Source organism: Dendrobates tinctorius, unplaced genomic scaffold, assembly GCF_039654945.1.
Source record: "Dendrobates tinctorius isolate UK_male_01 unplaced genomic scaffold, ASM3965494v1 ptg000103l, whole genome shotgun sequence".
Taxonomy (NCBI): domain Eukaryota; kingdom Metazoa; phylum Chordata; class Amphibia; order Anura; family Dendrobatidae; genus Dendrobates; species Dendrobates tinctorius.
This window is the reverse complement of record NW_027361771.1, coordinates 37,014,900-37,042,704: the sequence shown is the minus strand read 5'-3', so window position 1 is coordinate 37,042,704 and position 27,805 is coordinate 37,014,900. Positions and strand designations below refer to the sequence as shown.

Genomic DNA, 27,805 nt, shown 5'->3' with positions numbered 1-27,805 from the left:
CTAAGAAGAATACATTGGACTATTTAGAAACATGAGGGAAGTTATACTGTATATTTGGCTTTGACTTTCATTGTATCCAAGGCAGCTGGCCAAAGTGCACTGTGTTTGCATACTACAGGTATGTAAATCTTTCCCAGTAAAAGGGACCCAAATCCTTCATAAAGGAGTAAACTTTTCTAAAGTCAGGAAAGATAAGGCTGAACAAGGGCACTCTTGAATTACTGGCTTCTTGGTGCATCTCTGGCCGGAAACATTGCAAAGTGACTTCTGCTCCACAATCTGTTTCTTCCCTGCTTCCTGCAAAAAGGAATGTTAGTAGCGAAATATGAGTAACTCCATGCATCAAGACAACCCTTGACGGTCTCTCCTTCAGCGAAACATTACTTGTACTTTTTTTTGATGGTACAGAGATTTGCAAGTTCACACATCCAAGTGCTTTCAATTGCCCTAGCATGGCGCTTACCTGTGGAACACTATAATATCATATTGAGAAAGGTAAAAGAAATAGTGATGAAGGTGTAAAATACTAATGTAAAGAAAGTCATATTTTTGTGATTCGGTTATACATATAAAATAAAACCACAGCCTATAGAAGCTTTAATAATATACATACCCATATCTGTATCCTTCTGGAACGGGGAAAGGGATGTGAGTCTTTGGCATTAAGAACATTGTCCTTAAAATGTGACAAATACTACATCCGGATATGAACAGGAACAAATCTTGCAGTGAAATTCCATTTTGATAAAGAACCTAGGATGATTGAACAGTTTACCATAGTTATATACAGCAGTCATATGTATTCCAAGGGAGAACATACAGTGGGGAAAAAAAGTATTTAGTCAGTCAGCAATAGTGCAAGTTCCACCACTTAAAAAGATGAGAGGCGTCTGTAATTTACATCATAGGTAGACCTCAACTATGGGAGACAAACTGAGAAAAAAAAATCCAGAAAATCACACTGTCTGTTTTTCTTTCATTTTATTTGCATATTATGGTGGAAAATAAGTATTTGGTCAGAAACAAAATTTCATCTCAATACTTTGTGATATATCCTTTGTTGGCAATGACAGAGGTCAAATGTTTTCTGTAAGTCTTCACAAGGTTGCCACACACTGTTGTTGGTATGTTGGCCCATTCCTCCATGCAGATCTCCTCTAGAGCAGTGATGTTTTTGGCTTTTCGCTTGGCAACATGGACTTTCAACTCCCTCCAAAGGTTTTCTATAGGGTTGAGATCTGGAGACTGGCTAGGCCACTCCAGGACCTTGAAATGCTTCTTACGAAGCCACTCCTTCGTTGCCCTGGCGGTGTGCTTTGGATCATTGTCATGTTGAAAGACCCAGCCACGTTTCATCTTCAATGCCCTTGCTGATGGAAGGAGGTTTGCACTCAAAATCTCACGATACATGGCCCCATTCATTCTTTCATGTACCCGGATCAGTCGTCCTGGCCCCTTTGCAGAGAAACAGCCCCAAAGCATGATGTTTCCACCACCATGCTTTACAGTAGTTATGATGTTTGATGGATGCAACTCAGTATTCTTTTTCCTCCAAACACGACAAGTTGTGTTTCTACCAAACAGTTCCAGTTTGGTTTCATAAGACCATAGGACATTCTCCCAAAACTCCTCTGGATCATCCAAATGCTCTCTAGCAAACTTCAGACGGGCCCGGACATGTACAGGCTTAAGCAGTGGGACACGTCTGGCACTGCAGGATCTGAGTCCATGGTGGCGTAGTGTGTTACCTATGGTAGGCCTTGTTACATTGGTCCCAGCTCTCTGCAGTTCATTCACTAGGTCCCCCGCGTGGTTCTGGGATTTTTGCTCACCGTTCTTGTGATCATTCTGACCCCACGGGGTGGGATTTTGCGTGGAGCACCAGATCGAGGGAGATTATCAGTGGTCTTGTATGTCTTCCATTTTCTAATTATTGCTCCCACAGTTGATTTCTTCACTCCAAGCTGGTTGGCTATTGCAGATTCAGTCTTCCCAGCCTGGTGCAGGGCTACAATTTTGTTTCTGGTGTCCTTTGACAGCTCTTTGGTCTTCACCATAGTGGAGTTTGGAGTCAGACTGTTTGAGGGTGTGCACAGGTGTGTTTTTATACTGATAACAAGTTTAAACAGGTGCCATTACTACAGGTAATGAGTGGAGGAAAGAGGAGACTCTTAAAGAAGAAGTTACAGGTCTGTGAGAGCCAGAAATCTTGATTGCTTGTTTCTGACCAAATACTTATTTTCCACCATAATATGCAAATAAAATGAAAAAAAAACAGACAATGTGATTTTCTGGATTTTTTTTTCTCAGTTTGTCTCCCATAGTTGAGGTCTACCTATGATGTAAATTACAGACGCCTCTCATCTTTTTAAGTGGTGGAACTTGCACTATTGCTGACTGACTAAATACTTTTTTTCCCCACTGTATGAGCAGCACTAGAAATAAACTCAATACCCCCAGCCCAAATGATAGGTACCTTTAATTATTTATTCACCATAAAAATGTAATATACCGTACAGGAACAGAAATAGAAACACAATTTCACTTTTAATATATATTAAGGGCTTCAGATACAGTGGGGCAAAAAAGTATTTAGTCAGTCAGCAATAGTGCAAGTTCCACCACTTAAAAAGATGAGAGGCGTCTGTAATTTACATCATAGGTAGACCTCAACTATGGGAGACAAACTGAGAAAAAAAAATCCTGAAAATCACATTGTCTGTTTTTTTTTCCTTTTATTTGCATATTATGGTGGAAAATAAGTATTTGGTCAGAAACAAGCAATCAAGATTTCTGGCTCTCACAGACCTGTAACTTCTTCTTTAAGAGTCTCCTCTTTCCTCCACTCATTACCTGTAGTAATGGCACCTGTTTAAACTTGTTCTCAGTATAAAAAGACACCTGTGCACACCCTCAAACAGTCTGACTCCAAACTCCACTATGGTGAAGACCAAAGAGCTGTCAAAGGACACCAGAAACAAAATTGTAGCCCTGCACCAGGCTGGGAAGACTGAATCTGCAATAGCCAACCAGCTTGGAGTGAAGAAATCAACTGTGGGAGCAATAATTAGAAAATGGAAGACATACAAGACCACTGATAATCTCCCTCGATCTGGTGCTCCGCGCAAAATCCCACCCCGTGGGGTCAGAATGATCACAAGAACGGTGAGCAAAAATCCCAGAACCACGCGGGGGGACCTAGTGAATGAACTGCAGAGAGCTGGGACCAATGTAACAAGGCCTACCATAAGTAACACACTACTCCACCATGGACTCAGATCCTGCAATGCCAGACGTGTCCCACTGCTTAAGCCTGTACATGTCCGGGCCCGTCTGAAGTTTGCTAGAGAGCATTTGGATGATCGAGAGGAGTTTTGGGAGAATGTCCTATGGTCTGATGAAACCAAACTGGAACTGTTTGGTAGAAACACAACTTGTCGTGTTTGGAGGAAAAAGAATACTGAGTTGCATCCATCAAACACCATACCTACTGTAAAGCATGGTGGTGGAGACATCATGTTTTGGGGCTGTTTCTCTGCAAAGGGGCCAGGACGACTGATCCGGGTACATAAAAGAATGAATGGGGCCATGTATCGTGAGATTTTGAGTGCAAACCTCCTTCCATCAGCAAGGGCATTGATGATGAAACGTGGCTGGGTCTTTCAACATGACAATGATCCAAAGCACACCGCCAGGGCAACGAAGGAGTGGCTTCGTAAGAAGCATTTCAAGGTCCTGGAGTGGCCTAGCCAGTCTCCAGATCTCAACCCTATAGAAAACCTTTGGAGGGAGTTGAAAGTCCGTGTTGCCAAGCGAAAAGCCAAAAACATCACTGCTCTAGAGGAGATCTGCATGGAGGAATGGGCCAACATACCAACAACAGTGTGTGGCAACCTTGTGAAGACTTACAGAAAACGTTTGACCTCTGTCATTGCCAACAAAGGATATATCACAAAGTATTGAGATGAAATTTTGTTTCTGACCAAATACTTATTTTCCACCATAATATGCAAATAAAAGGAAAAAAAAACAGACAATGTGATTTTTTGGATTTTTTTTTCTCAGTTTGTCTCCCATAGTTGAGGTCTACCTATGATGTAAATTACAGACGCCTCTCATCTTTTTAAGTGGTGGAACTTGCACTATTGCTGACTGACTAAATACTTTTTTGCCCCACTGTATATACTAATTTCTGGTGATTGAGTGCACCAAATTTTAATTCTGATGCAATTTTGTAAATGGTTAAATATTCACTATTGTTTTATCTTTGCAGCTAACCTATATGTTTCCATATTTCATGACAAACTACCCCTGTGCAGTCTAACACTGCGGTCAGATTCCCCTTTATCCCGGGAGTTCCATAGTGTTTTCAGTATTTGTGTCTGATTTATTTAACAAAATCTAGGACATAATGCAGAAACCGAGTGTGAAAATGTACATACACTTTAACAACTTCCATAGACAATATGGAAGGTAAGTAGCAGCCAGGTGCTGTCAATCGAATGCCGTTGGTCAATCAGCAATACAAATGAGCAGATCAGGCAACATTCGAATCCTCCTGCTTGTGTTTTTCACGGGAAATTCGATTCACAAAAAATTATTCTCTGCTAATTTAGTGTTCTTTATTGTGCGCTGGGGTCTTTCCAGACCCCAGCGAATATTGAAGTGTAAGGCCAGCAGACGCCATTTTGGTGAAGTCATGCAGAAGCAATTTACAGAAAAAAATGCATCTGTCATAACTCTAGACGGGATGGTTCTGCCTCCGCCCTGGTCAGGTCAGGGTTAATTCTAGTTTGCCTCTCTTTGGTTCTGGGGTGGCTATTTAATGTTGGTGGTTCATGGGTTTGGTGTCGGTGATATTCCGTGTACTCGGTTAGAGGTAGCTGACCCAGGTTACTCATCTGTAATCGTTGTGCTTCTGTGCGTGTGAGCTTTGCTATGTATGACCCGGTTTGTCCCCTCACTTCTGCCTCTGTTTCCTGCTCTGTACTGCCCTGTCCTTCCTGGTTCTCTGACCCTTTGGCTCATCTCAGTTTACTCTCTGTCTTATCCCTAGGTACCTCGCTCTCGTTTGGATTTTGACCCTTGGCTCCCCACTTAACATTCTGTGCCCTGTACTCCATGCTCTTGGCTGTTTCCCTGTCCTCACGTGCGGTGACTCCGCCCCCTGCGATCACATGACTACTTAGTCTCAGGTCCTGTGCGCACTGCGTGCCTTAGTTCTTCCACTCCCTGCGCTCGGTCCCTTGCCTCCTGCTAGTGCCCCCTAAGCTTCATCAGTGACACTATCGGTGTCATTACAGCATCTTGGTGAACGCAGATTTATGTAAAATTTGAGTAGAATTTAATTCCACTCAAATTTATTAATGTCATCTCAAATCAGCAAGAACCATCATCTCTATAATATTGCCAGTTTGCTGGTCTGGATCATTCAGACATGTTTTACCGAAATGCCAAGCAGTACAGAAATCAGCAATGATTTTAAAGAAGATATTGCTTATGATCATCAATCTGGGAAGGGTTATAAGGCCATATCCAAACAAGTTGGAGTCCATCATTCTAAAGTGAGAAAGATTATTCACAGGTGGAAAACATTGAAGGTAGTTTGACATTTTTACTAGGAATGGACATCCCAGAAAATTTACACCATGGACATATGCAATGCTCAGAGAAATTGCAAAAAAATTCAAGAGCTACAGTCCAGACTCTAAAGGCCTCAGTTAGCATGTTAAATGATCAACATCAACAACAGAAAAAGACTTAACAATTATGAGTTGTCAGAGTTGTTGTTCTTCTGAGTTTTTATTAATCCGTTTTAAGATCTTCTAAGGGACCAGGTGTTTTTTTTATTATGTCCTGATATGAGAAGCTAGTATTTAGCTTTTCTCATATAGCATATGACGAATTTGGGACTACGCCATGATTTCTGTCAGAAACGACGAAACCATTTCCTTATCTACACTTGGTAGACTAGATGGAAATATAGAACAAATGGAGTATTGTGCTAGAGTCATGGTAACTGACTACAAACAAGTTAGTCTGTAGTCAGTTACCATGACGGGGCAAGAATAAGGGTACCGTTACACATAGCGATGCACCAGCGATCCCGACAACGATATGGATCGCTGGTGCATCGCTAAGGGTGGTTTCACATTAGCGCTTTTTAAGCGCACGCACGGCCGGGGGTAGCTCCGCCCCCGAGCCGGCTCTCTGCCCGGCGTGCCCGCCCCTTGCTTGTAGCGCCGCCTCCTAGCGTACAGCGGCGCCTGCGATCGGCGCACCCTATCTTTAGCATAGGGTGCGCAGATCGTGCGCAGGCCGTGCGCTAGTTGCGCTTTGACCTGCGCTGCGCACTTTTGACGGTGCGCCGTGCGCGCCAAAATCAAACTTTTCGGATTTTGGCGCGCACGGCGCACCGTCAAAAGTGCGCAGCGCAGGTCAAAGCGCAACTAGCGCACGGACTGCGCACGATCTGCGCACCCTATGCTAAAGATAGGGTGCGCCGATCGCAGGCGCCGCTGTGCGCTAGGAGGCGGAGCTACAAGCAAGGGGCGGGCACGCCGGGCAGAGAGCCGGCTCGGGGGCGGAGCTACCCCCGGCCGTGCGTGCGCTTAAAAAGCGCTAATGTGAAACCAGCCTAAGTGGTCGCTAGTGAGCTGCCACACAGGCAGATCTCACCAGCGACATCGCAGGGGTCGGGGGTCGCTACTTACCTGTCAGACGCGGCGATCCTGACATCCTCCCGCCCGCGTCCACGCGTCGCTCGTCATGACAGCAGGAAGCTCCAGCAGGAAGTTGACAATGAGAAATGATCCAGGACCTTCTCGCGCGACCAGCGATAACCAGCGGGGGAGCCGGTCGGAGGTAAGTATCACATGTAGCGGTGACTTTACAGCGATATTGCTAGCGATATCGCAGTGTGTAACGGAGGCTTAAGAACTGTGGGATATCTATTTATCAAAACTATTTTGATTATTTGGTATGTTTTGAAACAATTAAATAATCTGTTAAGAAGGTACAGTACATACGTTACATAGTATCAAATTTGAGCTGCCAATTGGGGCTACTAGGAGACTGCTCAGTTCAATAACAGACATATATTACTGAATCCTGATTGTGTTCAACATATTAATGTCCCAAATTGGGATATTTTAAACCCCCACACCAAGAACACCATGACAGACTCCAATAAGACAAAGAGGGCCCTTTTTTAACCAGGGGTTTGCACAAACAACGGCACTCTTGAGGTTCAATTTGTGGGATTTTCCCAACAAAATCAAGACTGTGAACAAGTATGATAAAAAGCTCCAAATCATTCTTCACGGTTAAATATCTTACCTTCACAATTAGAAAAATAACAGAAGACGAGTCAAAAGCCCCATTGTATAGGTTTATTATTGTAGAGCGTTGAGATCCAAACAAATTTCCAACCTTTACAAACAGAAGAGAGCTCTATAACTTACTGTACAGTTCCAGACATGCACTGTATTATAGAATGCAGCGAAAAATATATATTGTGTAATCTAAAGGAAAATTCTATGAGCATGACTAATGTGTGCAAAATTTACCCTGTACAAAGTGGAGCTGGTTGTCAACAGTTTGCATGAAGAGCATGTTTACGCCTTTAACAGGAGTATCGATAAACTAAATGATTACAGCCAATAATATAAGGGGAAAATAGTGGCAATTACTCCATTATTAGGTGTATCCATAAACAGAATGGTTACTGGCACCAGGCTTGGACTGGCCCACAGGAGAATAGGAGAATCCTCCTGTGGGCCCCTATGTAAGAGTAGGCCACCAGCCTCTTATATGAGCAGCACTTGTCACAATATACTTGCATCACTATTTACCGACAAAGTCGGCATCTTATTCATTTACCAATCTACCCAGTTCATGGTTATATACATTTGTGATTGAGGACAATGTCACATTTGCATGTAGCTGAAAAGAGGGGCCCTGAAGTTGGTTACTGATGGGCTCTTCGCACCCCAGTCCGACACTGGTTACAGACAATCATACAAGGGGAAAATAGTGGCATCCACATATAGCATGTTTCATGTTCAGCACCATTAAGCACCATTTCAACTTTCAAAATATTGTTGGCACCCTAAGGCCTGACAACCCCTTTAATAATATAATACAGTTTTTTCCAATCTCCAATATATAAGCATACTAACCTGCATATTTGTCAAAATGAAGAGAACTCCACCAATTGCCAGAAAAGTTATAGCAGGAAATAGAAGCACATCGGTATCTAATAAAATAAATGGATAGAAAATGTTGTATATGGATAAAATCTCAAAATAACTCCTGTTGAAAACCCCAAATTGAAGATGAAGCCCTGCAGTATTTGGATCACAGGTTTTTATCATTTATTTTACACCCTAAAATTTATTTTACAGCAGCTGTTTGACTTGTACTATCTGACGATACTGCTATCTACCTATTATTGAATATGATGTGATCATGCTAAATATCACTGTGACTTTATTATTTTTGACACATTACTTGAATATCATATATTTATTCATAATCCATCATGTCTCTTCCTGCTGTGTCTGCCGCCCTCTCTTGTATCTCTCACTTGTTTTAATCTTATACATGTAATTTGATGTACTAATAAAAGTATACACTTTTTTATATACGGTATTTTTCAGACTATAAGATGCACCAAGGTTTTAGAGGAGAAAATTAGGGGAAAAAATTGAAGCAAAAAATTTGGTCAATTCTGTACTTAATATCCCCTATCCTGGTATATAAGGTCCCATCATCCCCATCCTGATACACATGGCCCCCTCATCCCTATCCTGGTATGCATGGATCCCTCATCCCTATCCTAGTATACATGCCCCCTCATCCCTATCCTGGTGTGCATGACCCCCTCATCCCTATTCTGGCTTGCATGGCCACATCATCCCTACCCTGGTGTGCATGGTTCGTCATCCTTATCCTGGTATGCATGCCTCCTCAATCCTAGCCTGATATGCATGGCCCCTCATCCCTATCCTGGTAGGAATGGTCCCTCTCATCCCTATCCTGGCAGGAATGATTGCCCTTATCCCTATACTAATTTGCATGGCCCCATCCCTATCCTGGTATTCATGGCCCCATCCTTATCCTGGTATGCAGGGCCCCCTTCTCATCTTAGTATGCATGCCCCCATCCCTACCCTGGTATTCAGGGCCCCTATCTCATCCTAGTATGCATGGCCCCATCACTATCCTGGTATGCATGGCTCCATCCATATTCTGGAATGATTGGCCCCCATCCCGGTCCTGGTATGCATGTCCCCATCCTTATGATTGGCTCCCACCGCCATCCTGGTATGCATGGCCCCATCAAAAAACATTAAAAAAAAATTAGACTTAGGCTAGTTTCACATTAGCGTTTTTTGCGCAGCGCATCGGGCGCATAAAAAACGCAAAGAAAAACGCAAAACAAACGCGCGGTTTTTTAGCGTCATGCGCACGGTGATGCATCAAAAAATGCAGCGTTGCTTGCGTTTTACATGCGTTTTTGCATGCGTTTGCGTTTTTTATGCACATGCGTTTTTAGGTGTGACATTTTTTCCATTGTCTAGAGAATATTCTAGACTTGTTTACCTCAAAAACGCATGTGCAAAAAAATGCAAGCGTGCGCAAGACCATGCGCATGCATGCGTTCCCATAGACTTCAATGTGTTGTTTTTGCGCATTCCGTGCGCAAGCGTGCGCATGCGTTTTTTTGACGAGACAGGGCAGACCAAAAAATGCAACATGTTGCGTCTGGCGCGCCTGGCGCGAAAGACAAAAAAACGCATGCGCACGAAAACGCATGTGTGCGCAAGACCATGCGCACGTCATGTTAAACATAGGTGCGCAGTACGCATGCGCACGGGTGCGCACGATGCGCTGCTCACAAAAGCGCTAATGTGAAACCAGCCTTACCTTCCTGGCGCTTCCTCGCTGCATCTTGTTACGATGCCAGCAGTTGCTTTAGGCTTGTAAGCAACACATGGCAGGGGCGTCATGCGCTGCTCAAAAGCAGAGCACAGCTACCAGAATACTCAGTTCTCTGCTCGCCGGGACTATGCACGCAGAGAGCAGTGAGTATTCATTGCTCTTCAGTAGCACGCAGTGTCAACCGTCGGCTTCCTGCTGCTGCCAGCAGTCACGTGTGCTGCTACTTAAGAGAAGTGAATATTCACCTCTCTGGGCATGGAGAGAGGTGAATATTCATTTTTCTTAAGCAGTGGCACAAGTCACTGCTGGCAGCAGCAGGAAGCCGATGGCTGACACTGTGTGTGTTACAGAAGAGCAATGAATACTCACTGCTCTCTGCGTACACAGTCCCGGCGTGCAGAGCAGTGAGTATTCAGGCAGCTGTGCTCTGTTAGTAAGTAGCGCATGACCTGATTATGCTGTTTCAGGATGCAGACAGCGGTGAATAAATTGGTGGAGGACGGGGCCGCTGGCTCCATCTTCAACCAATCACCGTGTGAGACAGCAGACATGATAACATCATTTAATCGCCCTGCTGCTGAGACTCAGTGCACAGGAGACAAGAACAGTGTGCCAGGGAAACAGATGCGAAGTGAGTATGTGTTGTTTTTTTTCACACTGTATATATGGAAGCTATGTGTGGCTCCCACTGTATATATGGATTGTTGGGCTCATACTGTATATATGGAGAATATGTGGGGCTCACACTTTATATATGGAGGCTATGTGGGACTGACATTATGTATGGAGGCTATATGTTGCTCATACTGTATATATGGAGGATATGTGGGGCTCACACTGTATATATGCAGGCTATGTGGGGTTCACACTGCATATGGAGGATATGTGGGGCTCACACTGTATATATGCAGGCTATGTAGGGCTCACACTGCATATATGGAGGATATGTGGAGCTCACACTATACTCCAATATTTTTGACAACAGTTGGTTATTGTCTTCCAAAACAGGCTGCTGATAACCAATATTCAATGGGCTGAGTATAGCGCCAGTGGATCTTTGATGTTTTAATTATTTTCATACTGTATATTGGAGACTATTTGGGGGCTCATACTTTATATAGAGTGGCTATTTTTGGACTCACACGGTATATAGAAGACTATATGAGGATACTTACAGTATGTATATATATACATAGTTATGTGGGGGCTTACAGTGTGTGTATAGAGAGACTATGTGGGGGCTCATTGTGTATATAGAGGGCTATGTTGGGACTCATACTGTATATAGAGGGGTCATGGTGGGGCCCATACTGTATATAGAGGGGGCTATGTGGGAGCTAATACTATATATAGGGGACTGTGTGTGGGCCCATACGGTATATACTGTAGGGTATGTCAGCACCTTTTATTCTGCTCAATAATAAGTGATACAATTATTTTTTCTATAAAATATTATAATTAATACATATTGAGCAGAATTAGTTTCAGCCTATTAGTTTGGCCCAGTCATGGTCTCTCATGTGGCCTCTTGGGAAAATTAAATATCCACCCCTGATCTAGAGGTAAAAATGGAAGCAAAATTCACAAGTTCACAAGTTAGAGAAACACTGACTATACAACCAGCGCCGGTTTCAGACTAAGTGGAGCCCCACGTAAAACTTTAAGGTGGGGCTCCATATGCTAACATATTGCAACATCACACAGAAACATTTATTCTTTGCATTTGCTGTACATGGGCTGAGTTTAGGCCATTAAACAAGCGCAATCGACAATACTGAAGTCCTTTGGTGCTTGTTTCTGGCTTCTTTACACTGACTGAGGAAGAATGATGGGGACAGAACGATCACTAATACATCAATCTGTCCCCATACATATAATGTTATCAGCAACACATCTGCAGCTTGCACTAAGCAATGTGCTGCTGAGAAAAAATATTTTTGTTCTGGCATAACAATACAAAGCATTTTGCTCATTCATTGGATTATTGCTGATGTTTACACCTATGAACTCCCACCTCTGCTACCGGTATTTATAAATGTGGATGTTACACACAGAGTACATACATACAAATACAGCTCTGGCAAAAATTAAGAGACCACTGCACAGTGTTATAAAAATCACCTTGTCTACATGTCTGACAGCCATTCCATTCCAGTGTCAGTTGAATTCCAACCAGAGTACACCTCATTCTACTTAATGTGCTTCTGATTAGGTGATCACCTGAACCAAATCTTATTTAACGAAGGAAAGTATAAAAAACCCTGCTGTGGTGTTCACAATCCTCTTGCAATAGGAAAAGCTGGATGGCAAAACAAGTGCTAGTAATATCCCAAAAAGTAATAGGAATGAAAAAATAACTTTTAACCATGCCAAAGGAGTTGAAAAGAAAAGTCTTGAGTGAGGAAAAGAAGGGCTCAATTCTGGCTTTACTAGCAGAGGGATACAGTAAGCGTCATGTTGCCTCCATCCTTAAAATTTCTAAGACGGCAGTCCATTACAACAAGGTCAAGCAGCAGACATTGGGGACAACAAAACTACAGACCAGAGGAGCGAAAATGCACTGACCGGGATGACCGTCATCTTATTCGAATGTCACTCAGCAACCGCAGGATGACATTAAGTGACCTACAAAAAGAATGGGAAATGGCAGCTGGGGTGAAGTGCACAGCAAGAACAGTTCGTAACCAGCTCCTAGAGGCAGGGCTCAAGTCATGTAAAGCTAGAAAAAAGCCTTTCATCAATGAGAAGCAAAGGAGAGCCAGGCTGAAGTTTGCCAAAGACCATAAGGAATGGACCATAGAGGACTGGAGTAAGGTAATCTTCTCTGATAAGTCTAATTTTCAGCTTTGCCCAACACCTGGTCATCTAATGGTTAGACGGAGACCTGGAGAGGCATGCAAGCCACAGTGTTTTGCACCCAGTGTGAAATTTGGTGGAAGATCGGTAATGATCTAGGTATGCTTCAGCAAGGCTGGAATTGGGCAAGTTAATCTTTGCGAAGGACGTATGCCATGGTCCTGTCCGGAGTTTATTTTCTGCTGTCTTCACTCCGGACTGGTCATGCGGGAGTTAATCTCCTCAGCCTCGTTCTGGAGCTAGCTGGGCTATTTCAGTCTCTCACAGCCTGCTGACCAGTGTTAGTGATAGCTCAAGCTTCCAGTTTAGAGCCTCTGACCCTTGTACCTTGGTGATCCTCCTGCCTTTGACTGATATTCACGTGTATGACCCGGACTGATTTCTGACCCCGTCTCTTGGTATTCGTCTCTGCTGTTACGTTCCCTCTCTGGCATCTGACTCCCCGGCTTGTACCCCGACCACGTATTTCGTCTCACGTTTTGGACCCCGTGCTCATGTTCTGGCTTTCTGACTCTCGGGTTGGTATTTTGACTACGTGTATTGCTGCTCCTTCTGGTACGTCTGCTCCTGCTAGTTTCTGACTCGGTTCGTCTGACTATTCTCTCTCGTTACCTGTGGCACCTGTGCTGTTGCTCAGGGTTGCTGCTCTTAGTGTGTAACCTCTCTTCCTTCACCAGCTCCCCCTGGTGGAGGTTTCACTACAACGTATGAATCAAGCCGCATACAAGGTTATCCTTGAAAACAGTTGATTCCTTCTGCTCAGACAATGTTCCCAAACCCTGAGGATTGGTTTTTCCAGCAGGACAATGTGCCATTCCATACAGTTAGGTCAATCAATGTGTGGATGAAGGACCACCACATCAAATCCCTGTCATGGCCAGCCCAATCTCCAGACCTGATCCCCATTGAAAACCTCTAGAATGTACAGTAATCAAGAGGAAGATGGATAGTTACAAGCCATCAAACAAAGAAGAACTGCTAAAAATTTTGTACCAGGAGTGGCATAAGGTCACCCAAAAGCAGTGTGAAAGACTGGTGGAAAGCATGCCAAGACGCATGAAAGCTGTGATTAAAAATCATGGTTATTCCACAAAATATTGATTTCTGAACTCTTCCTGAGTTAAAACATTAGTATTGTTGTTTCTAAATGATTATGAACTTGTTTTCTTAGCATTATTTGAGGTCTGCAAGCACTGCATTTTTTGTTATTTTGACCATTTCTCATTTTCTGGAAATGAGACAAAATTTTGAAATGTACAAAATTTATTGCTTGGAAATTCGAAGACATGTTATCATGAGTTTATAAAATAAAAGACCAATTTACGTTTTACTCAAAAATATACCTATAAAGAGAAAAATCAGACAAACTGAAAATTTTGCAGTGATCTCTTATTTTTTACCAGAGCTGTACATGTATAAACAGCACATATGTACAGGCACGTACGTACATACAGATACATGTATACAGAGCACCTACATACAGACACATGCATACATGGAGCACATACATACAGACATATGCATGTACAGAGCACATACATACTGGCACATGCATGGATGGAACACATACATACAGAGATATAGTATAATGGACCCCATACAGCCCTTCAAACAGTGTAATTGCTACCACACAGCCCTCCACAGTATGATAGGCCCACACAAACCTTACGGAAGGACGAAAACTGGGAAAAAAGTGCAATAGAGTCTTATCCGGAGACAATGGGGTGTCATGGAAAGGGGAGATACTAGGTTGCTGAATGGCAACACATAACAAGCATATAAAACAGCTGCTGCACAGATACCGGTCAAGGGGACGACCATAGATACAGAGAGGAAGACAGAAGTATCACTCATGCGCTGATGATATCCAAAAATCGGTAAAATTAAAACATTTATTTAGACAGGTTTAAAAGTCAACGCATTTCAAGGTCACATAGGACCTCTTCATCATGACAAAACGTGGATCAGGTTTTGCCCTAATGAAGAGGTCCTGCGTGACCTCGAAACTCGTTGACCTTTAAACCTGTCTAAATGTTTTAATTTTACCGATTTTCAGATATCAGCAGCACATGAGTGATACCTCTGTCTTCCTCTCCACACAAACCTTCACACTGTATAATTGCTTGCAAACAGTATAATGACCCCCACATAGCCCCCCATATAATATAATGACCCCCAAATATTATAATGGCCTCCACACAGCCCTCCAAATATTATAATGGTCCACATATTGTCTTCCATATAGTATAATTGACCCCACAATGCCTCCTATATGTGCCACATATAGTATATTGCACTCCCCTATTATTCTCCATATAGTATAATGTACCATAACAGTCCTCCAAATAGAATAATGTACATCCCATAATCATCCATATAGTATAATGCACTCCCCATAGTCCTCCATATAGTATATTGCCCCCATAGTCCTCCATATGTTATTATGTACCCTATAGTCTTTCATATAATATAACGCAACCCCCATAGTCCTCCACATAGCATAATCCACCCAACATAGTCCTCTTTATAGTATAATGTACCCCCATACTACTCCATATAGTATAATGTACCCCTATAATCCTCCATATAGTATAATGCACACCCTATAGTCCTCCATGCAGTATAATGCACACCCCATATTCCTCCATACAGTATAATGCACACCCCATAGTCATCCATACATTACATATCGTATAATGTACACCCCATAGTCCTGCATACAGTATAATGTACAGTGCTGTGCAATTTAATTGAGACAAAGCATTTTTTTAAGTAAAATCGTAAGTTGGTTACCAGTCAGTGATTCAAACCAGTTTTAACTGCTTTGAACAGGCACTCACACAGGCACTCACACCTGTTCAAAGCAGTTAAAACTGGTTTGAATCACTGACTGGTAACCAACTTGCGATTTTACTTAAAAAAATGCTTTGTCCCAATTAATTTGCACAGCACTGTACACCCCATAGTGCTTCATACAGTACATACAGTATAATGCACACTCCATAGTTCTTCATACAGTATAATGCATACCCATAGTCTTCTATAAAGTACATACAGTATAATGCACACCCCATAGTCCTCCATACAGTATTATGGTCACCACAATATATTCACCGATTTAAAAAAAATACTGTTGTCCGGAGCCAGCGCTGACACGACCCCCCCCCCGAATCACTGGCCCCATAGCAGTCACGTGCTCTGCCACTAATAGCTTCACACCATTGGCTGGGGGCCCCTGAGGGAGAGGGGGTCCTGGGCAACTGGCTAGTTTGTTTCTCCATAACTCAGGCCCTGTACACAACCAGGGCAGAAAGAGGAAGATATCAGCTGCTGCCACCAGACTGCAGAGTGGGCAGTTGGTCTAAAACTCTTTTTAAGTGACTTTAAAAAACCTGCAAGGAGATTTGGTGGAACAGGCACTGAGGTTTCAGTTTGCATGTTACAGTGCATAATACATGCTGAAGGTCTCCACATCTGGACTCCAAAAAGTACACCTATATTGACCAAAAAGCACAACCAAAGTCATCACCACAGAAGTTTTGGGACTCTATTCCCTAGAGCATTGAAAAACAAAACTGGAACTTTTTAGACCTTTGGCTCAGCAGTATGTCTGAAGGAGGAAGAATGAAGCATAGAGAACACCTTGCATATACAGTTGTGGCCAAAAGTATTGACACCCCTGCAATTCTGTCAGATAATACTCAGTTCTTCCTGAAAATGATTGCAAACACAAATTCTTTGGTATTATTATCTTCATTTAATTTGTCTTAAATGAAAAAACACAAAAGAGAATGAAGCAAAAAGCAAAACATTGATCATTTCACACAAAACTCCAAAAATGGGCCGGACAAAAGTATTGGCACCCTCAGCCTAATACTTAGTTGCACAACCTTTAGACAAAATAACTGCGACCAACCACTTCCGGTAACCATCAATGAGTTTCTTACAATGCTCTGCTGGAATTTTAGACCATTCTTTGGCAAACTGCTCCAGGTCCCTGATATTTGAAGGGTGCCTTCTCCAAATTGCCATTTTTAGATCTCTCCACAGGTGTTCTATGGGATTCAGGTCTGGACTCATTGCTGGCCACCTTAGAAGTCTCCAGTGCTTTCTCTCAAACCATTTTCTAGAGCTTTTTGAAGTGTGTTTTGGGTCATTGTCCTGCTGGAAGACCTATGACCTCTGAGGGAGACCCAGCTTACTCACACTGGGCCTTACATTTTGCTGCAAAATTTGTTGGTAGTCTTCAGAATTCATAATGCCATGCACACGGTCAAGCAATCCAGTGCCAGAGGCAGCAAAGCAACCCCAAAACATCAGGGAACCTCCACCATGTTTGACTGTAGGGACCGTGTTCTTTTCTTTGAATGCCTCTTTTTTTCTCCTGTAAACTCTATGTTGATGGCTTTGCCCAAAAAGCTCTACTTTTGTCTCATCTGACCAGAGAACATTCTTCCAAAACGTTTTAGGCTTTTTCACGTAAGTTTTGGCAAACTCCAGCCTGGCTTTCTTATGTCTCGGGGTAAGAAGTGGGGTCTTCCTGGGTCTCCTACCATACAGTCCCTTTTCATTCAGATGCTGACGGATAGTACGGGTTGACACTGTTGTACCCTCGGACTGCAGGGCAGCTTGAACTTGTTTGGATGTTAGTCGAGGTTCTTTATCCAACATCCACACAATCTTGCGTTGAAATCTCTTGTCAATTTTTCTTTTCCGTCCACATCTAGGGAGATTAGCCACAGTGCCATGAGCTTTAAACTTCTTGATGACACTGCGCACGGTAGACACAGGAACATTCTGGTCTTTGGAGATGGACTTGTAGCCTTGAGATTGCTCATGCTTCCTCACAATTTGGTTTCTCATGTCCTCAGACAGTTCTTTGGTCTTCTTTCTTTTCTCCATGCTCAATGTGGTACACACAAGGACACAGGACAGAGGTTGAGTCAACTTTAATCTATGTCAACTGGCTGCAAGTGTGATTTAGTTATTGCCAACACCAGTTAAGTGTCACAGGTAAGTTACAGGTGCTATTAATTACACAAATTAGAGAAGCATCACATGATCTTTCGAACAGTGTCAATACTTTTGTCCACCCTCTTTTTTATGTTTGGTGTGGAATTATATCCAATTTGGCTTTAGGACAATTCTTTTTGTGTTTTTTCATTTAAGACAAATTAAATGAAGATAATAATACCAAAGAATTTGTGTTTGCAATCATTTTCAGGAAGAAACTGAGTATTATCTGACAGACTTGCAGGGGTGTCAATACTTTTGGCCACAACTGTAGGTATGCATGATTGTGGCTTGGTGATCATTTGAAGCTGCTTTTCTTCCTCTGGCACTGGAAACCTACAACATGCTGAGAGGAAGATGGATTCAACCAAGTCTCAGGAAATCCTAGGGAAAATCATCATGTCTTCTGTGATAAAGCTGAAGCTTAGACCTTCTAAGAGGACAATGATCACAAACAGAAGTCCAGCAAGGCTTGGTTTCAGAAGAGTTCTGGAAGTGGCCATCACAGGCACCTCAATTGACCACAATAGAAAATCCTTGATGGGAAATGAAGAAGGTGGATACAGCATTCAAACTCAACAATATTAGTGACATGGAGGTCATTGCCATGGTGTCCAGCCGTGCATCACATTTTCAGTAGGTCATAACAACCAAAGCTGCTCTACTGAGTACTAAAGACACTTGTCATGTAGGAGTGAGACTGCAGTAATCATTAAATGTGGTGTTTTGTGCTGAATTTGTGAAACCACTTGCATCAAGTTAATAGGTTTGGAGAAAACATATTTTATGCTCATATTCAAGTGAGGACACTGTGTATGGAGCTGTACGGCCCAGACCTCCCTTCCTTGCACAGTTTACAGAATAGCTAACTCACAGTTTCACAGGCCCCCTCCTACACTGTGGGGGAAAGGGTGCTCCACCCAACACAGGCCCTGCCCTCGATGACCTCCATTGCTGATGAACATATGGATAATTTTCATCAAAACTAAGCAGCAAATCTTGAAATGAAAAATATAACTCTTCCTACTGTAAGGCGTCTTACAAGGACTTTTGCTTACTTTGATACATATTTTGGAGCAGACAAGCTCTCTTTAAATCACCTGCTGCTCCAGCACCAATATTCCTGTGGCCCCTCATCCATTCTCTATTTATATGGTGTGTGATGCAGTGACCCCTGTGACAGCTAGGGAGGGCTGTATGGGCTTCCCAGGACATGCATGTTGGTGTTTCCTTTATTGTGATGGGGAAATTATGAGCGGCAGGATTGTAAATGACTGATATGTATCACAGGGTGGGTGGCCCTGTGGTGGAAGCTGGAACATGTATTGATCAGCAGAGGTACTGCTTATGGTTTCTGTTTTACAATAGGGAAGCTTCCAGGTGTCTTGGTGAGATGGGTGGGACCAGTCACCTACAAACCCACCCAGGGGCGTGTGTCTGAACGCCCAAAGTAAAGCCTGTGTGTGTGGCTGTGTGGAATAGGACCTGTAGTGAGGTCATGACCATGTGATCCATACCTCACCTGTGGGTGTGGTTATGGACCATATAATGTGACCAGGGTGGGTCACATGGGGAAAGTGTGTGTACCTGAATGGTGCAGACTGCAAGGTCCTCTAAGGTCTATGCTGGGATATCCTGCGAGGAGGATCGGATCCCTGGAGCACGTGGCGAGACTTTGGACCTGGTGAGGCCGGTGTTGGGAGACCCCGGGAGTAGGGTCGGATCCCTGAATAGCACCCGGTGAGGCCTGTGTGTGTTGGACGGTCCCAGGTGGGGACGGATGTCCTGAATAGCACCCGACAGGCCACGTGTGTGAGCAGAGTCTGTGACGGCCTGCATTTGGGGAAGCCACTGCCTGGCTGTGGGTCTGGAACTGTGAGGCGGCCTAGCGAATAAGGTATTGTCTGGAACGGTAATCCCAGTGCGGCCGCTTCCCTGAGAGAAAGGACTAACCAAGAGTCTGCGTCTGGAGCAGGAGCTCCTAAGAGGTAACCCCGGACATGGGGAAATAACTGTGTTGAGGCTATAGAGCCTGTTTGCTGGACATGGCACAGCCTGTGTGATCACAGGTCTGAGAGAGCAGAGCCCTATTATGAACATTGACCTGTCTGATGTAAGACTGTTGCTTTTTGTGGTTTATGCTGTAAAATAAACCACATAAACTGTTTAAATGGAAAGTGTTCCTGTGTGCCATGAATCCACTGCCAGGTGAGTGTCCCCCAAAACTAACAATAAGCGCTACCTTACAGGTGGCAATGATGATATACCATATAGTCATGTAACACCTGCAGTAAAATAATGGTGGCAGACAGCAAATCACTGCCGTGACCATGTATTGTTACAATGGGGGACTACGGAGCATCGGCCTTGGTGTTTTGCAGTCCTATACAAGACACCCATCCTATGTCACCTATGTTGCCCTTTCACAAAGTTCCACACCTAAACATACATGGCTGTGGAGAAATTGACAAGTACTGTAGAAGAGTCAATTCTTCCACTAGCAGTTTCCACTGATTGTATGAAGGGATTATGAAGCTACAAACAGCTACTTCAGCATACTACTACTTCCGCACACTACTACATCTGCACACTACTACTTCCACATACTACCAGGCCACAAGTACAGTTGTTCCAACTACAAACCATTAGAGCTTTGTGGACCTCTCTTTCTCCCGGACCCCTGATCAGCTGAAGGCTATAAGTCTGCCCATGATTCTGATGCCTAGTAAAAGTATTACTGAGACCAAGGGGAATTACTTTACATTTATCAACATAAAATGTCATATTCCATGTTACTGCCCAAGCTGTAATATTTTACAGTACATTCAACTTTTGTAACAAGTGTTTTCAGCACAGCAATTTATATTCCAGGCATACTGTTCCTTTAAAGGATTATATGACTAAATCTTGTGCTTCATTGTGGCAAACAAATTATTTTTATCCCACTTAGAATGGAAGCAAACGGGGAAATGAGAGCAAATTAGTAATTTTGTTGACATTATAACACAATTATTCATTATAAGCATATGACTCAATGAGGGGCATAGCTATGACTGTGAGAGTGGTTCCCCAAAGCCCTCCTGCTGTCATGATCCATTTTTGGATTTGTGGCAGCTCTGGTTCCACTCTGTTTAAATGCTGCCTTTTTCCTTTCGGGCCATCGTAGGTTAATGTCAGTTTTTCCCTGCTGGCAATCTGGAGTAATTGCAGTGCTGCTGGGTCAGCTGATGTGGGTGGTGGCCACTCCCTCCATCCTTTAAAGGGTCACCTGATGCATCAGCTGACTGACGGTGATAGAGCAATCTTCAGTGACCAAACCTGAGTGAGGAGGAGCTCTCTGGGTGCAGTGGTGCTTCTGCTGGGTTCATTATCCTGGTGCCTTTATTCTGCTGTGCGGTGCTTTGCAGCAGAGAAAGCTAAGTGTTTATTTCCTCGTCCCTTTCGTATTTGCACTATCCTGTGTGTGGTAATATCTACAGTGGTGAGGCTAGCACCTCTCGCCGGACAGTGCACTAGCCAGGGCAGAGTTAGGTGACAGGGACGAGGTATCCTGACGGCAGTAGGGGGAAGGACCCACTTAGGGCGTTAGGGGAGTGCAGGGACAGGCTCAGGCTTGAGCTCAGGGGTGTCCCTTCCTCCATTTCCCTAATGGTAGGGCCTTGCTCTTCCCTATACCATCCCATTGTGTGCATGTTGCGCCGCCCGCTTACCGACCCCCCGTAGGGGTCGCTTTATATACCGTGACACCGGCCCCATAAAATTACAACTGTATATAAATAGTAAATGATAACTTGCCCTGTTACATATTTTGGCATTGTGGCCCCAGCACTTTAAATGGAACTTTTGAAAACCATGAGCAGCATGAATCAGAGTCTGGTGATATGATTGCAGCCAGGTATGTTTTTTCCTGAAATGCTCTGTATCAGAGAAAAATTAGTTTGAAGAGCTGCCGCATCGCTCTATTGCATTGATGGGTCTCTCCCATGTGTGTACTTAGCATGAGACGTATCAATCACCTAGACTGGTGAAGGGAGATGCCAGAAGGACCAAAGGGAGAGTTGCTCACCTTTGCTGTATGCTGTGCTATGGATAACAGTTGCCAACTCAAAACGCGTAAGATTATGAATCCTTACTATTTTTTTTCTTTCTATGCTTTTTCACCACATTTCTAATTGCACAGAAATGCATTGGTTCTGGAGCCCAGTCCTCATGTCATGGTCCTTCTCTCCTAGTCCTATCTCTGCCTATGGTCCCCTGGCCGGATATTCAAACTGAGTTTTCCATGAAACATGTAGCGTTTCAGAGAAAAACATACCTTGCTGCAGACAGGCTCTGATTTGGGCAGCAAGAATCAGTTTCAGAACACTTATGTCTTATGGCAGAAATTTGATTTAAAAAAAAAAAGAGCTTTACTCACCCTCCTGAGGTCAAGCGCTGATTCTCCTCTGCTGCTCCCAGTGTTTGTTATTGTCTGCAGTGCCGACATTATGATGACAGCGCTGCAGGCAATCGAAGCTGAGCTGAGCTCACTGATTGGCTGTACTGCCTTAGATGTGAAGTCAAAGCGGAGAATCAGCAGTGGACCCAAGGAGGGTGAGTAATGCTCGGCTGATTTTTTTTTTTTTTAAATTGCATCTTTGACAATAGTGCGTGATAAATAATGCAATAGAATTTTACTAAAGTCTTATAACTTCTAAGTTATTTTGCATAGACCTACCTGCTGTGGAGAGGGCAATAAGAAGGGTGGCTGTTGTATATAGACAACTAGAGAATAAAAGCAGCATAAAGAAATCTTTAATGCAAAACAAATGAAATAATATAAGAGAACAATATACATATATAGTATTAGGGGGTCTTAAGAAATTTCACCCTAGTGTTATTTTAGCATTGACGCACTAAGGAGAGCTAAAAGAATTAAATACAATCATTATGATTGTCGGTCAAGATATCCTTACAAGGGTGGTCGTGTGAAAAGTATTGTTCCAAACTCAATAAAGTCTGTGATAAGAAATATATTTGTTATGTACATCCATTAGGAATAATGTGCACTTTTGTATGTGCATTGCATTTTTATCTGTATTAGTGCCGCCATGCTATTTTTTATGTGGCTGGATTGTTGGTCCACCTTCAGTGGTGGAACAACATGCTGAGCCGATTCCCTGCTCATGCTGTGTAATCATCTGACAGTGACAAGACTAATACTATGGGGTAATGACAGGAGAAATGGAACGTGTGCAGTAATGGTAACAAGCAGGAATAGAGAGATGGATGGGTAGACAGAGAGACAGATAGATAGATATGGGATAAATAGATGATAGATAGATAATATGGGATAGATAAATGATAGATATGGCATAGACAGATAATAGATGATAGATATGAGATAGGCTCCAGTCACTAGGCATTAAGGACACTGCTCTCTCCTGGTTCTCTTCCTATCTCTCTGACCGCTCCTTCAGTGTTTTGTTCTCTGGCTCCACGTCATCTCCTCTTCCTCTTGCTGTCGGGGTACCTCAGGGCTCAGTCCTTGGCCCTCTTCTCTTCTCTCTCATGGCCCCAATTGGACAGACCATCAGCAGATTTGGCTTTCAGTACCATCTTTATGCTGATGACACACAACTATACACGTCATTCCCCGACCTTACCCCCGCTGTACTACAGAACCCCAGTGACTGTCTGTCCGCAGTCTCCAATATCATGTCCACTCTCTATCTGAAACTCAACCTCTCCAAAACTGAACTTCTTCTTCTCCCGCCATCTACTAACCTCCCTAAATCGGACATTTCCCTCTCCGTGGGTGGTACCACAATAACACCCCGGCAGCAGGCACGCTGTCTGGGTGTTATGTTTGACATCAATCTCTCCTTCACATCCCATATACAATCTCTTGCCCACTCTTGTCGCTTACACCTAAAGAACATCTCTAGAATCCGCCCTTTTCTCACCATGGAAACAACAAAAACCCTCACTGTAGCATTGATTCACTCCTGCTTGGATTACTGCAACGCTCTATTAATTGGCCTCCCCGTCACTCGACTATCCCCTCTCCAGTCCATACTTAATGCAGCAGCCAGGGTTGTCCATCTGGCTAATCGGTACTCGGACCTGTCCTCTCTTCGTCAGTCATTACACTGGCTGCCCATTCATTATAGGATCCAATTCAAAGTACTTGTTCTCACCCAGAAAGCTCTCCACGGTGCTGCACCCCCCTACATCTCCTCCCTCATTTCTGTCTATCGGCCCAGCCGATCGCTGCGCTCTGCAAACGACTTTCGACTAACCTCTGCACTAATCCGTACCTCCCACTCCCGACTCCAAGACTTCTCCCGTGCTGCTCCTATCCTCTGGAATGCTCTACCCCAAGAAATTAGGACTAACCACAATTTGCATAGTTTTAGGCGCTCTCTCAAAACACATTTGTTCACAGTGGCTTATCACGTTCACTAATCAAAGTCATTCTATGTGTAAGTGTGCGTGTGTAGCCCATTCACTATCTCCATCCATCCTTCACTTCCGCAAGATGGCTGGACCTTCATTGTAAATATACAATTGTAAATACACACCTGTACTCTGTATCTCCCTCACCTCATTGTAGATTGTAAGCTCTCACGAGCAAGGTCATCTTATTTCGTCTTATTTTGCTTTATTTATTGTATTGTTAACGTTGTTACTAATGGCTTGTGTTTTGAAACTGTTAAACTGTAAAGCGCTGCGGAATATGTTGGCGCTATATAAATAAAGATTATTATTATAGATGATAGATAGATAGATAGATAGATAGATATGGGATAAATAGATAATAGATAGATAGATAGATACTAGATACATAGATAGATAGATATGGGATAGATAGATAGATAGATAGATAGATAGATAGATAGATAGATATGAGAGATAGATAGATAGATAGATAGATAGATAGATAGATAGATAGATAGATAGATAGATAGATAGATAGATAGAAGATGAAAAAGCAAAAAGCAGCACAAAAAATAACAACCAGGTGCAAAAACCCTCCAGGCATGTACCAATCCTTTACAATATTCCCCAAAAAATGAAGGTAGCACACCAATGGATAATGTCCAGGTGCAGTTTATTGGCCCATATGCGACGTTTTGGTCACAAGTGTGGACCTTTCTCCACACTTGGGACCGAAATGTCACATATGGGCCAATAAACTGCACCTAAATAAATAGATAGATATGGGATAGATGATAGATAGATATGAGATAGATAATAGATAGATAGATATGGGATAGATAATAGATAGATAGATATGGGATAGATAGATAGATAGATATGAGATAGATAATAGATAGATAGATATGGGATAGATAGATAGATAGATAGATATGAGATAGATAGATGATAGATAGATAGATAGATAGATAGATAGATATGAGATAGATAGATGATAGATAGATAGATAGATAGATAGATAGATAGATAGATAGATAGATAAAATAGTCTCCACAATGAAACAAAGTGAACTGCACTTGAGTGTTGCTTAAATCACTATTCACATGTTGAGCGATCCTTTTGCACTGAATTAGAACAGCATCCTTGTCCAATGTGGAGTGCTCAGCACTGAAAGCACATATTGATTTTCATTTGATAGATAGATAGATGGCTCTAGGAATGTGGGAAGGCAAAGACAAAAAAATCTGCTTTATCCTGGAGGCCAAAATTAGCCTAGGATGTTCCCACATTTACAATTTATAATCTGTGAAGCCAAAGCTACAGGCACAGACGTTTTTTTTTGTCTAGGTTCATCTATGAGTAAATCGAGTCATTGAGTTCTCACTTACATGGCAATAAACCTCGTCACCGCCGTTCCATATCGATCAAATACATAACCTCCTGCAAAAGTCATGGCGCTGTTCATGAAAACTGCCACTGTAAATATTAGTGAGAACTGCTCATCCTGTGAAGGGCAACCTATAAAAAAAATATATATATATTTGTTATTTTTTTGTTTGATGCTTTGGAGACCTGTTGCCTATTAAGTATGACTTGATGCATATCTATATAGAGTCCGGTAATAATATTCTGATGTGTTCTGCTATTGAAAAAATCTATACCTCCCTAGATTTTGGGAAGCGGAGAATTCCTACAGTGCAATAAATCCTTTGCTTTTAATAAATGTTTACTCAAATAAGAGTCATAGCTAGACCTTCTATAGGGCGAATAATCAATTCACTGACCTAACTAAGGGCCCCGTCACAAATAGCGATCTCGCTAGCGAAATCGCTGCTGAGTCACTAGTTTTGTGACACAACAGCGGTCTCACCAGCAAGATCACTGTGTGTGACAGCAATCAGCGACCGGCCCCCCTGCTGTAGGAAACCGCTGGACATTTCTTTTGTCGCTGGTCTCCCACTGGCCCTCACACATCGCTGCGTGTGACAGGTAGGAGACCAGCGATCTGCTGGTAAGTAACGTACACATCGGGTATCCAAGGGCCGTGCGTCCCTTAGATACCCGATGTGTACATTAGTTACCAGCGCGCTGATGCAGGGAGCTGGTAACTAACGTACACATCGGGTATCTAAGGGACGCACGTCACACAGTCAGCTTCACCAGCGATCAGCACAGCGACGCTGAGCGCGCTGCGTCACTGTGTTCATTAGTTACCAGCGCGCTGATGCAGGGAGCTGGTAACTAACGTACACATCGGGTATCCAAAGGATGTTCATCCCTTAGATACCCAATGTGTACGTTAGTTACCAGGTACCTGCATCAGCGCGCTGGTAACTAATGTACACATCGGGTATCTAAGGGACGCACGTCCCTTGGATACCCGATGTGTACGTTAGTTACCAGCAGATCGCTGGTCTCCCGCCTGTCACACGCAGCGATGTGTGAGGGCCAGCGGGAGACCAGCGACCAAAAAAAAGTCCAGCGGTTTCCTACAGCGATCAGCGATACCTGGCAGGGGGGCCGGTCGCTGTCACACACAACGATCTCGCTGGTGAGATTGCTGTTGTGTCACAAAACTAGTGACTCAGCAGCAATCTCGCTAGCGAGATCGCTATGTGTGACGGGGCCCTAACACTGCATTGAAGGATCCTGTCCAAGATAAAATGGCGTATTACAGTAGCTATGCCTCTAGTACTTATCACTAACCCCTTGGGGCAAACCCTTTATTTAAAATACGGCATTATTCACAGATGCGCATTTTATGTACTGTACATGTGCTATCCGTTTCCATAAGGGATAGCACACCTACCAACTACAGTCTCTGGCACCTTTCACAACAATTTTTCTGTCCACCAATTGTCACCATATAAAAACCAAATTGGAGACTTATACTTATATAATACATGCTTTGGCAAGTGTTGCTTTCCAATTTAGGTGACTAGGTCAACAATGTGTGAATCCTACAGTTTTCCATTGGTTTTACACTTGTAGACATTTCATCACATTTCCCAGCTAATATAATGGAGATGCGTTGGGCTTCTTTTATGATTACTAACAATTATTTCCTTAGGAAAAAATACTACTTTGACGTAGAGGAGAAGGTTATTACCACACGTTGCGGTCAGTAGAGATCAGCAAATTTGTTTGAGATGAATTGAATTTGCCTCAGGTATTACCGTACATAAAAATTGGATTAATCAGAATCCGAATGTTTTGCACTTCACTTCATGTGAATTCATCAAAACGGCGGCCAGTCATTTTGGCCTGGTCAGCAGGTCAAAAGTGACCAGGTTTTGCTTTCATTTTATTGGCACTGAGTCGCTCAGTCATTTGGAGATATGAGCTCTTTTATTCAGTGCTATTTTGTATGATTTTTACCCAGGGGTCGTTACTCACAGAGTAATAATAATAATAATAATAATAAATTTTATTTTTATAGCGCCGACATATTCCGCAGCACTTTACATTTCAGAGGGGATTTGTACAGACAATAGACATTACAGCATAACAATAATCACATACAGTAGATTATAACAAATAACAAGAGGAGTGAGGGCCCTGCTCGCAAGCTT

At 43.0% G+C, this 27,805-nt stretch overlaps 1 protein-coding gene across 6 annotated transcripts in view; it reads right to left on the bottom strand.

Annotated features, from left to right (window-relative positions):
* The window catches only part of SLC43A3 (solute carrier family 43 member 3), a 137,280-nt gene that overhangs the window by 15,201 nt on the left and 94,274 nt on the right, over positions 1-27,805 (bottom strand). For all 6 annotated transcript variants that reach the window (XM_073588213.1, XM_073588210.1, XM_073588211.1 and 3 more), the window contains 5 exons: positions 25,622-25,751; positions 22,531-22,577; positions 8,181-8,257; positions 7,339-7,431; positions 614-753 (listed from right to left, as the gene is read on the bottom strand). In XM_073588213.1, coding sequence (XP_073444314.1) covers positions 614-753; positions 7,339-7,431; positions 8,181-8,257; positions 22,531-22,577; positions 25,622-25,751 — 487 coding nt within the window. The remainder of the gene's footprint in view (positions 1-613; positions 754-7,338; positions 7,432-8,180; positions 8,258-22,530; positions 22,578-25,621; positions 25,752-27,805) is intronic.